Genomic DNA, 12,871 nt, shown 5'->3' on the forward strand with positions numbered 1-12,871 from the left:
TCATCGAGGAGACTCACCAAGACAGAGCAGTTTTGTTACATATATCAATTGTATAATCTTGTGGAAGTTCGTTGTAATGTTCATGTATACCTGTCTGAAATTAATATGCATGTATCGTGTGTGTTTGGCATGCATGCGTGAACTTGTGATGAACACATTGTCATGGCTTTTGATTGCTGGTTCTTTTTTCCTCCAAAAATCTCAACCAATTAAACATCTAGCATTTCACCACACTATTGCAAAAAAAAATAGATGATTTTCTTTGAGGGAAGGCCATCATGGTAGCTTTTGTTTATTTTCTGAAACGGGCAATTTTTTGCCTCATCCATTAATTAATCAGAAGAAAAAAACCTATTAAATTACATTGTTTTCAGACATGCACACCCATTTAATTACATAAAAACCAGAACAACAAGGATCAAACCCACACTGAACACCGGAACACATAGTGTGTAGCCCACTCAGCCGACGGCATGCCAAACATAACCTGTTCATAAAATGAGGAAGAGACAAACACGTGAATGTAGAAACTGGGAGGCCGTGCTAGCGCGACGTGGCATCCAGGCACGGAGCCACGCCATCACATTGGCTGAGATGCTGCATCTTTTTGAGCAGAAGCCTCGTAGAAGAAAAGCAGCCGCAGAAGCTCTCACTGACACCGTAGACCGGAGCGGCCCACATATCAGTAAGCACTTGTCCAGCGTCCGGCTTCACTCAGAGGTACCATGCGAAAACTATGTTGCTGGAGTAAGGAAAAGTTTGGTAATGTTGCTCGGGAAATTGAGAAATCTCGCACCCAACTAGAAGAGTTAATGTTGATGAATGCAGATAGATGTGAGATTCGTAGACTTACAGATAGGATGAATGAGTTGCTCTATAGGGAGGAGCTCATGTGGATGCAACGCTCGCGGATTATGTGGCTTAAAGATGGCGACTGTAACACTAAATTTTTTCAGTCTAAATCTGTCTGGCGGACAAGGAAAAACAGGATAAAAAAGTTGGAAGATGTGAATGGTAATATTACTGCTGATAATGGCGAGATGGGACGCATAGCAACAAAATATTTTCAGCATATTTACACTAAGGATAATACTTTGGACGCCTCGCCTATTGTGGATCTAATTGCTCCTGTGATTGATGATGCCACTAATGTTGCCTTGTGTGCTGAATTTTCTGATAAAGGGACCTCAGACGCTTTATTCCAGATTGGCCCATTGAAGGCCCCTGGTCCTGACGGCTTCCCGGCACAATTCTTCCAGCGTAATTGGGGAACTGTAAAGGATAGTGTCATTTTGGCGGTTAAGGAATTCTTCCGGTCTGGTGTTATGCCGCCAGAGGTAAATAACACTACTATTGTTTTGATTCTGAAAGTTCCTAACCCAGTTAAGATTACTGATTTCAGACCTATCAGTCTCTGTAATGTCATCTACAAAGTGGTTTCAAAGTGCATGGTTAACCGGCTCAGGCCGGTCCTTGATGGTATTATCTCTCCAACGCAAAGTGCGTTCATCCCGGGACGTATGATCACTGATAATTCTTTAATTGCGTTCGAGTGCATTCATCACATCAAGCAGGAAAAAGACCCCACAAAAAGTTTTTGTGCCTACAAATTAGATCTCTCAAAAGCTTATGATAGGGTGGATTGGGAGTACCTTAGGCAAATGATGCAAAAGCTTGGCTTCGCTCACCGTTGGGTTGATTGGATCATGTCTTGTGCGACCTCGGTGAGATACTCTGTAAAATTTAATGGAGCCATCTTGGATTCTTTTGCACCGTCCCGTGGGCTTCGGCAAGGTGATCCCTTATCTCCGTACTTGTTTCTCTTTGTGGCTGATGGTCTCTCTGCTCTATTTAACAAAGGCATTGATGATGGTGAATTATCCCCTATCAAAATTACGAGAAGAGCTCCATGTATATCTCATCTCTTGTTTGCGGATGATACTCTTTTGTTCTTCAAGGCAAATGGACAGCAAGCAAACTATGTCAAACAAATTCTTCACGTATATGGGCAAGCTACTGGACAACTTCTTAACCCTTCAAAATCTTCTATTCTCTTCGGGAGGTCTTGCCCGGCACCGGATATAGATTTGGTTAAATCTGAACTGGGGGTCACTACATCCGGTTTTGAGGAAAAATATTTGGGCTTGCCTACTCCTGATGGTAGGATGACTAAGGGGAAAATTCCAAAATTTGCAAGTGAAGCTCACTAAGCATTTGTTCTCCTTTGATGGGCACCCCACCCAAGCGGGGAAGGAAGTTTTGATAAAGTCTGTTGCTCAATCAATTCTCTCTTTTATTATGAGTGTTTTTAAGATTCCGCTGGGAGTTTGTGATGATCTAAATCGCATGGTGAGGAATTATTTTTGGGGTTCAGAAAAAGGTAAAAGGAAAACGCATTGGTATGCTTGGCATAAAATGACGAGGTCCAAAGCTCAAGGGGGGCTTGGTTTTAGAGATTTTCGTCTCCTTAATCAAGCTTTGTTGGCTAGGCAAGCTTGGCGATTGATTGTACATCCGAACAGCTTATGTGCAAGATTACTGAAAGCTAAGTACTATCCGAACGGGAGGCTTGATGATACTGTTTTCACTGGAAATCCATCACCAACTTGGCAAGCTGTTTGTCATGGTCTTGAACTCTTGAAAAAGGGTTTGGTTTGGAGGATTGCAAATGGGCAAAATGTAAGGATCTGGCGTGATCGTTGGCTGGTTCGTGGTGCCACAGGTTCTTTGCTTTCTCAAAGGGGAAGATGTCGTTATAAATGGGTGTCAGAATTACTTGATCATAATGGTAATTGGGACTTGACCCGTTTGAATCAGTTTTTCTTGTCGGTGGATGTCCAAGCTATTTGTCATATACGTCCATCTCCGCGGTTTGGGGAAGATTTCATTGCTTGGGAACCAGAGAAGAATGGCCAATTTACAGTACGGAGTGCGTACTGGCTAGCTACGGGTGAGCTCTATGATCCTTCTTTAGCTTCCACAAGCAACGCCCATGACGGGCATAGGGATGTTTGGAGCCTAATTTGGTCATGCCCAGCCCCACCTAAAGTTCTTTCTTTTGCTTGGCATGCTGCGACGAATTCTTTGACAACATGGAAAAATAAACAAGGGAGGACTTTGGAGACTCGGGGTACATGCCCAGTTTGTGGGAGAGAGGATGAAGACATTTTTCATGTCTTATGTGCTTGTTATAATGCACGTCAGTTGTGGCGAGCTATGTTTCAAGTTTGGGCCCTTCCTGATGTTACCACAATTATGCGCCATGATGATTGGTTATTGCAGCTTATTTGTGATGTAGATAAGGCTATGCGAGTTCGCGTACCGATGCTTTTTTGGAGACTATGGCATATCAGAAATGAGTTAGTGCATGACAAGCCGGCACCACCTACTGATGTTTCAGTCAGATTTTTATCAAGTTATCTTGATTCACTAACTTCACTCAACATGGATCCGAATGCAGATTTTGTGAAAGGAAAGATGGTGGCCAACCCCTGTTACCCATTGGTGCAGCACACATGCAATGATAATGTACTTGTGCCTAAAACATTCTGGATCCCTCTGGTCCTTGGGCGTGTTAAGCTTAATACGGATGGTTCGGTCCTCAATGGAATTGCGGGGACGGGTATGCTTCTTCAGGATCACCTTGGCGTTATTATTTTCAGCTCATGCAGATTTCTGGGAGGAAGTGAGGATGTTTTGGAAACAGAAATTCTTGCGCTGCGGGAAGGGATTTCATTGGCTTTGCAGTGGAGTAATTTATCCATTAACGTTGAATCAGACTGTTTGGAGGCGGTGGCTATGGTGAAGAGTAGTGAAACAAATCTATCAAAATATTTTTTTATTATCAGATAGATCAAGCAAAGTATGGAGGAACGTAACTCTTCTATTACTCATATACGTCGTAGTGGCAATAGTGCTAGTCATTCCATGGCAAACTTTGGTAGGGCTAATGGCCGAACTATGGTTTGGCTAGGGTCCGGCCCAGTGGAAGTCCTTAATGTTGCTTTACGAGATTGTACTTCCTAATTTTTGAGTAATAAAGAGTTATTTCGCAAAAAAAAACTCTCACTGACACCGTAGACCGGAGCGGCCCACATGTCAGTAAGCACTTGTCCAGCGTCCGGCTTCATCCAACCAGATAAGCTAGCTATCTTTCCCTCGTCTCCCCTCCACTGCTTCTCCCCCTCGACGGAGGACGGACAATCACAGAAAACGAAACACAGGCATCCATGGAGGTGGTGGGAGGGGTATCGCTGAGGCCGGCGCGGCTCCGGCACCTGACGCCCGGGGAGGCCAGCGCGGGCTCCTTCCTGCCGCGGAGGCTGCAGCTGGCACGGACCGCCGCGAGGCCAGCGAGGCGCGCGCTGGTGGTGGAGGCCCGCGGGGGCAGGGGCTGGTCGGACCGGCAGTCCCAGCAGCAGCGGCGCATGCCGCAGCTCCCCAAGATCGAGGACGACGGCAACCCCCGCTTCGTCATCTTCATCCGCACCGCCAATGTATATTCTTCCTCGATCGTATGTATGTACGTATATTATTACTTCCTTGTTGGTGAGTCAAGAAAGCCACCCGTGTTCCCCGCATGCAGGTGTACTTCTGGTACCCGCTCAACATCGTCACCGGCGGCACCACCGCCAAGATCATGCTCGCCGCCAAGGACAACTTCCTCGGCAAGTACATCTACAAGGACACCCTCGCCCGGAACCTCGCCACCGTCATTTACAAAGTATAAACCATCCATCATATGCTGTTTTCTTTCCGCATGCACTAGGAATCTAGCTAGCCGCTCGCGCCGTGTAGAAGCTGAGCGTTTTGTGTGTGTGCGTGGTGTGTGAAGGACGAGGACGACATAATCGACTTGGCGAAGGAGCAGTTCCGCGTGCTCAAGGGCGAAACCGAGTTCCGGTACGGCTACAAGATCGTGGTAATTCTCTCATCCTCGGCTGCGGAAGGGCGCGTCGTTTCGATAATGATATGCTCTGGTAGTACGTACGTACTAGCCTTTCATTCAAGGATCAAAATGGAGGTTGCGGTTTATATACTTGTTGTCGTCTGGCTGAGCAGGAGAAGGGGAACCTGAGGTCTGCACTGGCGACAAGCAACGTGCTCGAGGTACGTTTTCTCTCTAATGCTCTTCTACTCATCGCACAAATTAGGTAAGCCCTTGCATTTTTGCACTTGCTTTGATTTTGCCAACCCATTTGTATACTTTTTTGGCAAATTCTGATACATCTCTATTCCAAATGCATGCGTGCGGGCAGACCATGAGCAAACCAGGAAAATTAGATTGCCCAAGCTTTGCACATTAACTGGCATGCGCCATTTTTTTTGGTCATGAACATCCATTGGTAGGGTATAAATATGTGATATGAAACGACACACCAGATATAGAACCCCACCACCTTGGGAGATTTGTCATAAGCCAACACTCGCCATGTTTTACTTAAAAAAAAACGAACTCTGTTGCTCCTCTTTGCTATCTAAACTATCATGAACTATGAGTACATAGTGAATCTCAAAACAAAAATGAATGTCGAAAATCTCTATTGCAGAAGAGCTCAGCTCCCAATGAAAGAACATATTTCTTCTTCATCAGGATGGTAGGAAATTAATGTGTTGTGCACTAACAGCAAGAACATCATTTTTCTTCTTCATCTCAGCTCCCAAAGAAAGAAGAGCTCAAAAGTGTCGTTGACAAGGTGAGGGACTTCTTTGGTGAGGTAACCTCCGGTGCCAAAGAATCCTTTGCGCAGATAACAGGATCTGCCAGCGCAGCAGAGGCCGAAGCAGAAGCAAAAGCAGAAGACGAGAGGCCCCGCTCCAAGAGACGAGGAAGCAAGAGGAAAGGGAAGCAGCAGAAGCCCAAGCAAGGGTTCAGTAAGTAGAGACAATAACACATGTTAAATCTCACCCCAACTACTCGTTCCCCACTTTATAATCAAATCATCACACACAAAATTTCTTTTATCCCTGCAGAGCCCGAGAGCTGATTGGAAGCGTGGATCCAGTGGACCGCCGGCTGTACTTTTCCCAGAGCTGCTCTGTAGCACACCTGAGGCTTTTGAGTTTTGCAGCACACAATGTGTAACCTCCCTGTGGGTAACAACAAACTTTGTTCATTTCTCACAGAATATATATGATGTTAGGCAGCCCCGCGAAATCTTATAAATGAGCCAATTGATGTACTTACAGAACGGCAAAGATCACAGCTGTATATTGAATTTCAATCTTTGCAAGAGTTAACAGTTGTTGTATAGCGCGCATGGATGGGTATCACCTTATATGAGGTGGTATCTGAATTCAGTTGGAAATGTATTATGTGACAACACATGGAAATCATTGCTATATAGTACTTCCTCCGTCCAAAAATAAGTGCCAACTTTGTACGACACTTATTTTGGGACGGAGGGAGTATATGTCAAATATGCCAAGCAAATAAATTCACAACTAAAGCACAGATGATAAGGCTTGGAATGAATAAACAGGTTCATCACAGAAGAAAGATCCTTCAGCCTGATCTTCTGGGATATGAGTTCATAGTAATTCATACAAGACTTCCTCCTCCGCACGCTCAACAAAGCCAGGCACTGGTCATATACTCTAGGAGGCTAGCTGGAATAGGTCCAACAACCGGGCACAACCTTTGCTGGGCCAGAGCTCCCCAACAAGAACAGCAACTTTTACAGATCAATGACTCGGGATAGCTTCTGGATGCGGTTTAGCAAGAAGTCCCCTTGCTTGATGGTCGACTGGTAGAAAGCATTCCTCTCATCAGGCCGGTTTGTCTCCAGAACACCAGCGACCTTGTCAATCTTGCAGTGAAGCTTCCCAGCTGCAATAAAGCGAGAAAGTTCCCTACAACAAATGAAAGACAAAACATATGAATACGACAGCAGAAACTTCCCTACAACAAATGAAAGACAAAAAATATCAATACAACAGCAGAAACGAAAACGGGATGTATGTAAGGTGGATAGGAATGGACATAAAATTAGGCGGTTGTTTCACATCACTTACTGGTCTATGAAATCAACAGTCACACCAAATGCAGAAGCCATAGCTTCCATCGTCACACTCTTGTATGACTCCAAAAACTGTGAGTAGACAACAGTGCGCACTTCCCTCATGTAGTAGCGGAAATGAGGTTGAAGATAACGGTCTAACTTGATCTGTTCCGTCAAGCCAGCTGAAAATAATTATTTGACCAGGTATTAATACAAGCACATACAAATACGTTGCAGCTAAAAAACAATAATCACAAGACTGAACTGGAATATATATCTAGACTTACAGAATGCAACAAAAAATGACTTGTACTGGCAATTGTACAGAGAGTTGAGAAACTCTGAGAGGTGTGGTACTTTGCTAATCACTGCAAGGATTTCTGGTGCATCCACCACCTGGAAAGTTCCTTTTGTTAGAGATAACTATGACAAGAAAACATAACAGACGGAGCCATGTTGAAATACCTTTTGTTTTAGAGATACACGATCCAATGAGATGATACTTGTGAGGACTGTATAGAAGATGAAAGTGTCATATGGAAACAACTCATAGGTTGTGAAAGTTGAGATGGAGTCCAAAAACAGGCTGGTAGCTTTCTTGAAGTTTCTGGTTGCCATGCAGTATAAGCCTTCGTACACTTTCAATCTGTTCTTTCTCTCCCAGTCACCTCCCTCCTCAAACAACCTAAAATCAGTAGAGTAAGTGGTCAAATACCATCACTCTGGTGTTCCAAATAGCAGAATGGAACTCTACAGATGGATCAAGGGCTTACTTCTTTGCCTTATCAATGGATTTTGAGATGAGATCAAAATCCATGTAGAAAAGGCCAATTTGCAAAGTGTAGAACACAAGATCCATCTTCTGGCCAATGGCTACAGTTTTTCCTTCAGTAACTTTAAGTTGTTCCAGTGCTTTTTCCTACAACATTGATTTCAGATAATGTAAACAGCTATATTTAGAACTTGTACTTTGTTAACCAGGCCTCAGATATTATATTTTACAAGTAAACAAGTTCATACCTTCTCGCCAACCTTTACAAAGTACAAGGACTTGGCAAGATGGGCTTCACGCACTTCACTCTCGCCCAAATTCTCTTCAGCATCAGCAATTCTTCATACACAAAATAAAGTTTAGTTTAAAGGAACCAAATTGGTACTTATCAAACTTTACACCAGTGGAAACATTAGATACAGAATAACTGGGAAGAGCATCATGGATAATAAGAAACCAGCATAATTCCACTGAAACCAACGTGTTTTTCATGATTCGCTTCAGGAATACCCTGTGTACAATTCAAGATAACAAATAACAAATTATTTCCTTCATCCATCTCATCCAGAACATCGTATTCCATAGAAACTCCACTTACTCCTTAACAATGACTATTCAGCCTAAATCCCAAGCGATTTCACAATTATTTTTCCCCAGAGTTGTAAGGTTCTACCCTCTCGAGGTCTGGTGGTCAGTACTTCACACAGAGAGGGCTTGCACACAAGGCGCCGAACCATTGTGCCCTGCCTGACTGGTGGCCCGACGCGCACCACGGTGTTCCCAAGCTTCCCCGCAAAGGATTCGACAGCGCGGTTCTGCTCATCATATGGATGCTTTGGCTGGAGCGGAGCACCAGAGTATTCCATGCATCACCTTAGCTCGGCAGCCCAGCTGATTTGCAAGATCAAAGCTGAAGGTGAGCTCTGAATCAAAGCCGGAGCGAAAGGGTTTGCTTAGCATAGGGAGATAGCCTTGTACTAATCCTCTTAGGATTGTCTTCCCGGCAGCCCTAGATAGAAAGCCCCCTGCCGTTGTACAAGTCCCCATGGGTGACAAAACTCTGTAAATTCTCTTCTAATATATTGACAATCATAGCTTTTGCATGTTCGCAAAAAAAAAAAGATTATACCCTTCCTTAATACTCAAATTACTCTTCTCAATGCTCAATTTTGCATTCTGAAAGAACTAGTTTCCTAATACTGATAATGGACACAGTTCTGACAGAAATACAGAACACAAACAGGCACAGTTCTCATACAAAATTAGGGAATACTCCCATTTGCTTCGTGGCCTTTGGAGGAGGGTAAACATTATAAGCAGTCTGCTATAAGACTCACTTCCTGCGTCCAAAACACGGAGTGCTAATTCATACATGGCCATCGCAAAGCAATTTACTGACAAGATCTATCGTCTACTTTTGACCACGTCTAGAACCCGTAGCACTAGGCTGGGCTCTACAAAAGAAAGTAAGCAGAACGAGAGGACAAACCCACTCACTTCTCATCGAGCTTGCGGATCTCCTCGTCGATCCTGGCGCGCATCTCGGAGAGCAGCACGGCATCCGGCTCCAGCACGCCCGCGGCGGCCAGCGACTCGAACAGTGGCGCCATGTCTGGCAATCAACCCCACGGCAAAAGACAGATCAGTTTAGCTGGCACACTGGATGAGCGGCGAGGGGGGCGGGACGGTGCGGTGCGGTACCATCGGATTTGACGGCCGAGAGGACGTCGGAGCGGAGGTCGACCTTGGAGAGGTCGTCGACGTCGGGGTGGGAGAGCAGGAAGAGCTTGTGGGCAAGCACCAGGTGCTTCTCCTGCTTCCCATCGTCGCCGCTTGTGCTTCCGCCGCCACCGCCGCCGCCGTCCATCTCGTCGCCGCTCGTTTGGGTTGGGGGCACTTCCGTCCGGTTGGTTCGCTTGGATCGCACGGCGTCGGGAGTTTCTCACAGGCCGTGGGTTAGTGGGGTTCGCTTGGTTCGCTTGGATCGCACGGCGTTAGGGGTTGGGCTTGTCCTTTTTGCAGGGGTTGGGCTTGGGCTTGTCGTTATAGGCGAAAGGGATAGATTCTGGGATGTGGCCCATTAGCTAGATTCTTTTTAGCCCGGCCCATTAACCTTAAAAAAAGCTACATTCTTTTAGCCGGCCTCCAAGTTTTTAGTCAAAAAAAAATGTAGCTGAAAGGCAGCGATCTCTGCCTTGTATTCAAGGCGGCTGCTAGGAATCAGGCGGATGATTTCCTATAGAAAAATCATCTGCCTAATTAGTCGTCCGATCTGGCGCGCTGGTGGTCGTTGATCGCCGCAACACATCCCTTGTCTGTTCTTCTGTTCTTCTCTTGACTCCCATCCACACCACGCCTTCTCTGTAGAGAAACCAGCGGCGACTCTGAGAACTGATGCACCCACAGTGGCACTTGTGTCAGTGACCTCGCAGCACTGGTGTCGCCGGCGAGCTGCAGCTCCAAGAGCCACCGGCGACTGTCGCATCACAACACCGGGAGCCACTGGGTGCTGCTCCATGGCGACACTGAGCACGGCAAAATGCTTCAACCCAGCACTGCCGACAGCCCAGCGAAGCTCCATTGCAGCCCCGGTGACCCCGGCGGCGCTCCATTGCAGCCCCGGCAACCCCGACAACGCTTCAACGCAGCACCAGCGACACTCTGCGAAGCTCCATTGTAGCCCCGGCGACCTTGGCGGCGCTTCAACGCAGCACGGGCGACACCCTGCGAAGCTCCATTGTAGCCCCGGCGACCTCGGCGGCGCTTCAACGCAGCACGGGCGACACCCTGCGAAGCTCCATTGTATCCCCGGCGAGCTCGGCGGTGCTTCAACGCAGCACCGGCGACGCTCCGCAAAGCTCCATTGCATTTACGGCGACCTCGACGGCGCTTCAACGCAGCATCGGTGATGCTCCGCGAAGCTCCATTGCAGCCCCGGCGACCTCAACGACGCTTCAATGCAGCACCGTCGACGCTCCTCGAAGCTCCATTGCAGTCCCCGCCACCTCGGCGGTGCTTCAACGCAGCACCGGCGGCGCTCCGCGAAGCTCCATTGCATTCCCGGCAACCTCAGCGGCGCTTCAACGCAGCACGGGCGACGCTCTGCAAAGCTCCATTGCAGTCCCGGCGAGCTCGGCGGCGCTTCAACGCAGCACCGTGGACGCTCCGCGAAGCTCCATTGCAGTCCCGGCCACTTCGGTGGCGCTCCATTTCATCCATGATGAAGCTTCATTTACCCCGGCGCTCCGTTGCATCCCCGACTGGCTTCTAGGAATCAGAATGCTGCACCATTGGAGGCTCGCACCGGAATGTAGTACAGGGGCTGGCCGGCCGCAGCGGTGGCGCTGCTGCATAGACCAGCAGGGTTGGAAACCGGCGCCCGCTCCTGTGAGGATGAGTGGCTTTGCTTGTATGGTGCTGCGAAGCAGAGATGAGGCATGTTGCGAGCATCGACGGTGTGGTGGCTGCAATAGGAGAGGGGCCGCCGCGAGCCTCCAATGCCTCTCGCCGGATGTGGCGGAGAAAAAAAATCCGGCGAGACTCATCAGGGTCGCCCGTGGGTCGTGGGAGGATAAGTAAGGAAGGAAGGGTGCGGTCCAGCAAACGAAAAGAGATGCGGCATGTGAGGCTAGGGCTGGCTTGTTGACCGAGCGCGAGATGCATCAACGTGGGTGGGCCATGGACGTGCGGCGCGCATACGACCAGGCTGATTTCTTCCAGAAATCATTCGGATGAATTTAAGTGTTTCCCTATATTCAAACGGCCGATGGGGCCAACAGTTACATGGGCTCCGAAAAGGGATAGGAGAGCGCAGCTAAAAAACAAGTACCACACAAAGTAAATGCGACAACGAAACGGCCATTACCAAACACAGAGCAATGAAACAGCAAACCAGAGAGAAAGAAAGCAACAAGAGGAAGCAGAAAAAAGAGCAAATATTAGACGGCAAATTGGTTGGCCAAGTGGAGCATTGAAGCTTTTTCCTCTTCTCTAACTGTTTTGCAAGTCCAAGGCATTGGTAGTTTAGCAATCTCTTGGGAGAGGATAGCAGCAGGCTTTGTATGAGCATTGAATACCTGTCTATTCTGCGCATGCCAAAGCTTAGAAGCGCAATAAGAAAATATGACATGCCAAGCTAAGAGATCGGTAGAGACACTGACTTCCTACACAAAATCATTCTGTTTGTTGTCGCTGCCCTTTGACTATTACCAATTTCATGCCAAATTTACTAAGCAGCTCTGCAACGAAGAATGATGTGGTCAATTGACTCAATAGCGGGACAACACTCGCATGATGGATCTTGAGTCCAACATTTCTTAGTCATATTGTCTTCCAAGTTCAGTCGTGAGTCATATAGTAGATATGATCAACATAGAGATGTTCGCCATTGATGACTACCCCATCTCACGCCATGATCGGACATGGGTTGGTTAATTTGGATCATGTATCACTTAGATGAACTTGAGGGATGTTTATTTAAGTGGGAGTTCATTAGTAATTTAATTAATTGAACTTAATTTATCATGAGCTTAGTCTTGATAGTTTTGCATATCTATGTTGTAGTATATACATAAACACTATTCTGATCACGGGATCCGAATAATATTCTGATCACAACCTGAACTTCCAGGGTAACGAGCATGAACTTCCCTGTGTACGAACCCGAACTTCTGGCTATCTTCGCAACCGTGGCTTCCCCCGCGAATTATTCCGGTCGGTAGTGTTGTCTAGGATGTGACTGTAATCCTGTAAATGCATCTAGTGCCACCCCTAGTTGGTTTTGGAGTACTGACGACAAACCTGGTTGAGGGACTAATGTGTTTGTGAGAATTGTAGGATAACACAGGTAGAAGTCCCTCATTGATTCGGTTTTCCTACCAAAGATGATCCCTAAAAATGTATGAAGACATTGAAGTCAAAGGTGGTATGTGAAGACATTCACATTGAAGACTATGACAAGAGAAGACATCGCGTGAAGACTATGGAGCGCGAAGACTTAGTTGTTTCGTCGTTCTTTTTCTTCTTTGTTGAGTCATAGAAACCACCGTACTGTTAAGTGGGGTCCAAGAGAACCAGTCAGAATGACTGAAGTGATGCT

The 12,871-nt window shown here is 46.8% G+C and overlaps 2 protein-coding genes across 2 annotated transcripts; one reads left to right on the plus strand and one right to left on the minus strand.

The window, feature by feature from the left end:
• Positions 1-4,169: 4,169 nt before the first annotated feature.
• LOC119317004 (protein HHL1, chloroplastic-like) lies at positions 4,170-6,323 on the plus strand. Its single transcript, XM_037591390.1, has 6 exons — positions 4,170-4,496; positions 4,586-4,723; positions 4,835-4,921; positions 5,062-5,109; positions 5,658-5,874; positions 5,974-6,323. The coding sequence occupies exons 1-6, from the start codon at positions 4,230-4,232 to the stop codon at positions 5,985-5,987; spliced, it is 771 nt and encodes a 256-aa protein (XP_037447287.1). The 5' UTR covers positions 4,170-4,229; the 3' UTR covers positions 5,988-6,323.
• A 110-nt stretch (positions 6,324-6,433) lies between these two features.
• LOC119317003 (26S proteasome non-ATPase regulatory subunit 6-like) lies at positions 6,434-9,640 on the minus strand. Its single transcript, XM_037591389.1, has 8 exons — positions 9,475-9,640; positions 9,271-9,385; positions 8,022-8,112; positions 7,775-7,920; positions 7,467-7,686; positions 7,289-7,397; positions 7,015-7,183; positions 6,434-6,852 (listed from the first exon to the last, which is right to left on the minus strand). Exons 1-8 carry the CDS (start codon positions 9,638-9,640, stop codon positions 6,678-6,680), a joined length of 1,191 nt encoding a protein of 396 aa, XP_037447286.1. The 3' UTR covers positions 6,434-6,677.
• Positions 9,641-12,871: the final 3,231 nt, after the last annotated feature.

Source organism: Triticum dicoccoides, chromosome 6A (genome assembly GCF_002162155.2).
Source record: "Triticum dicoccoides isolate Atlit2015 ecotype Zavitan chromosome 6A, WEW_v2.0, whole genome shotgun sequence".
NCBI lineage: Eukaryota > Viridiplantae > Streptophyta > Magnoliopsida > Poales > Poaceae > Triticum > Triticum dicoccoides.

Excerpts from the sequence above, each read along its gene's own strand:
- LOC119317004 (XM_037591390.1), top strand. The coding sequence starts at position 4,230 with ATGGAGGTGGTGGGAGGGGTATCGCTGAGGCCGGCGCGGCTCCGGCAC. Across the intron at positions 4,724-4,834 it reads TCGCCACCGTCATTTACAAA|GACGAGGACGACATAATCGA; the intron begins GTATAAACCATC and ends TGGTGTGTGAAG. Across the intron at positions 4,922-5,061 it reads GGTACGGCTACAAGATCGTG|GAGAAGGGGAACCTGAGGTC; the intron begins GTAATTCTCTCA and ends CTGGCTGAGCAG.
- LOC119317003 (XM_037591389.1), bottom strand. The coding sequence starts at position 9,640 with ATGGACGGCGGCGGCGGTGGCGGCGGAAGCACAAGCGGCGACGATGGG. Across the intron at positions 8,113-9,270 it reads ATCCGCAAGCTCGATGAGAA|AATTGCTGATGCTGAAGAGA; the intron begins GTGAGTGGGTTT and ends TTGTGTATGAAG. Across the intron at positions 7,184-7,288 it reads GTCATTTTTTGTTGCATTCT|CTGGCTTGACGGAACAGATC; the intron begins GTAAGTCTAGAT and ends AATTATTTTCAG.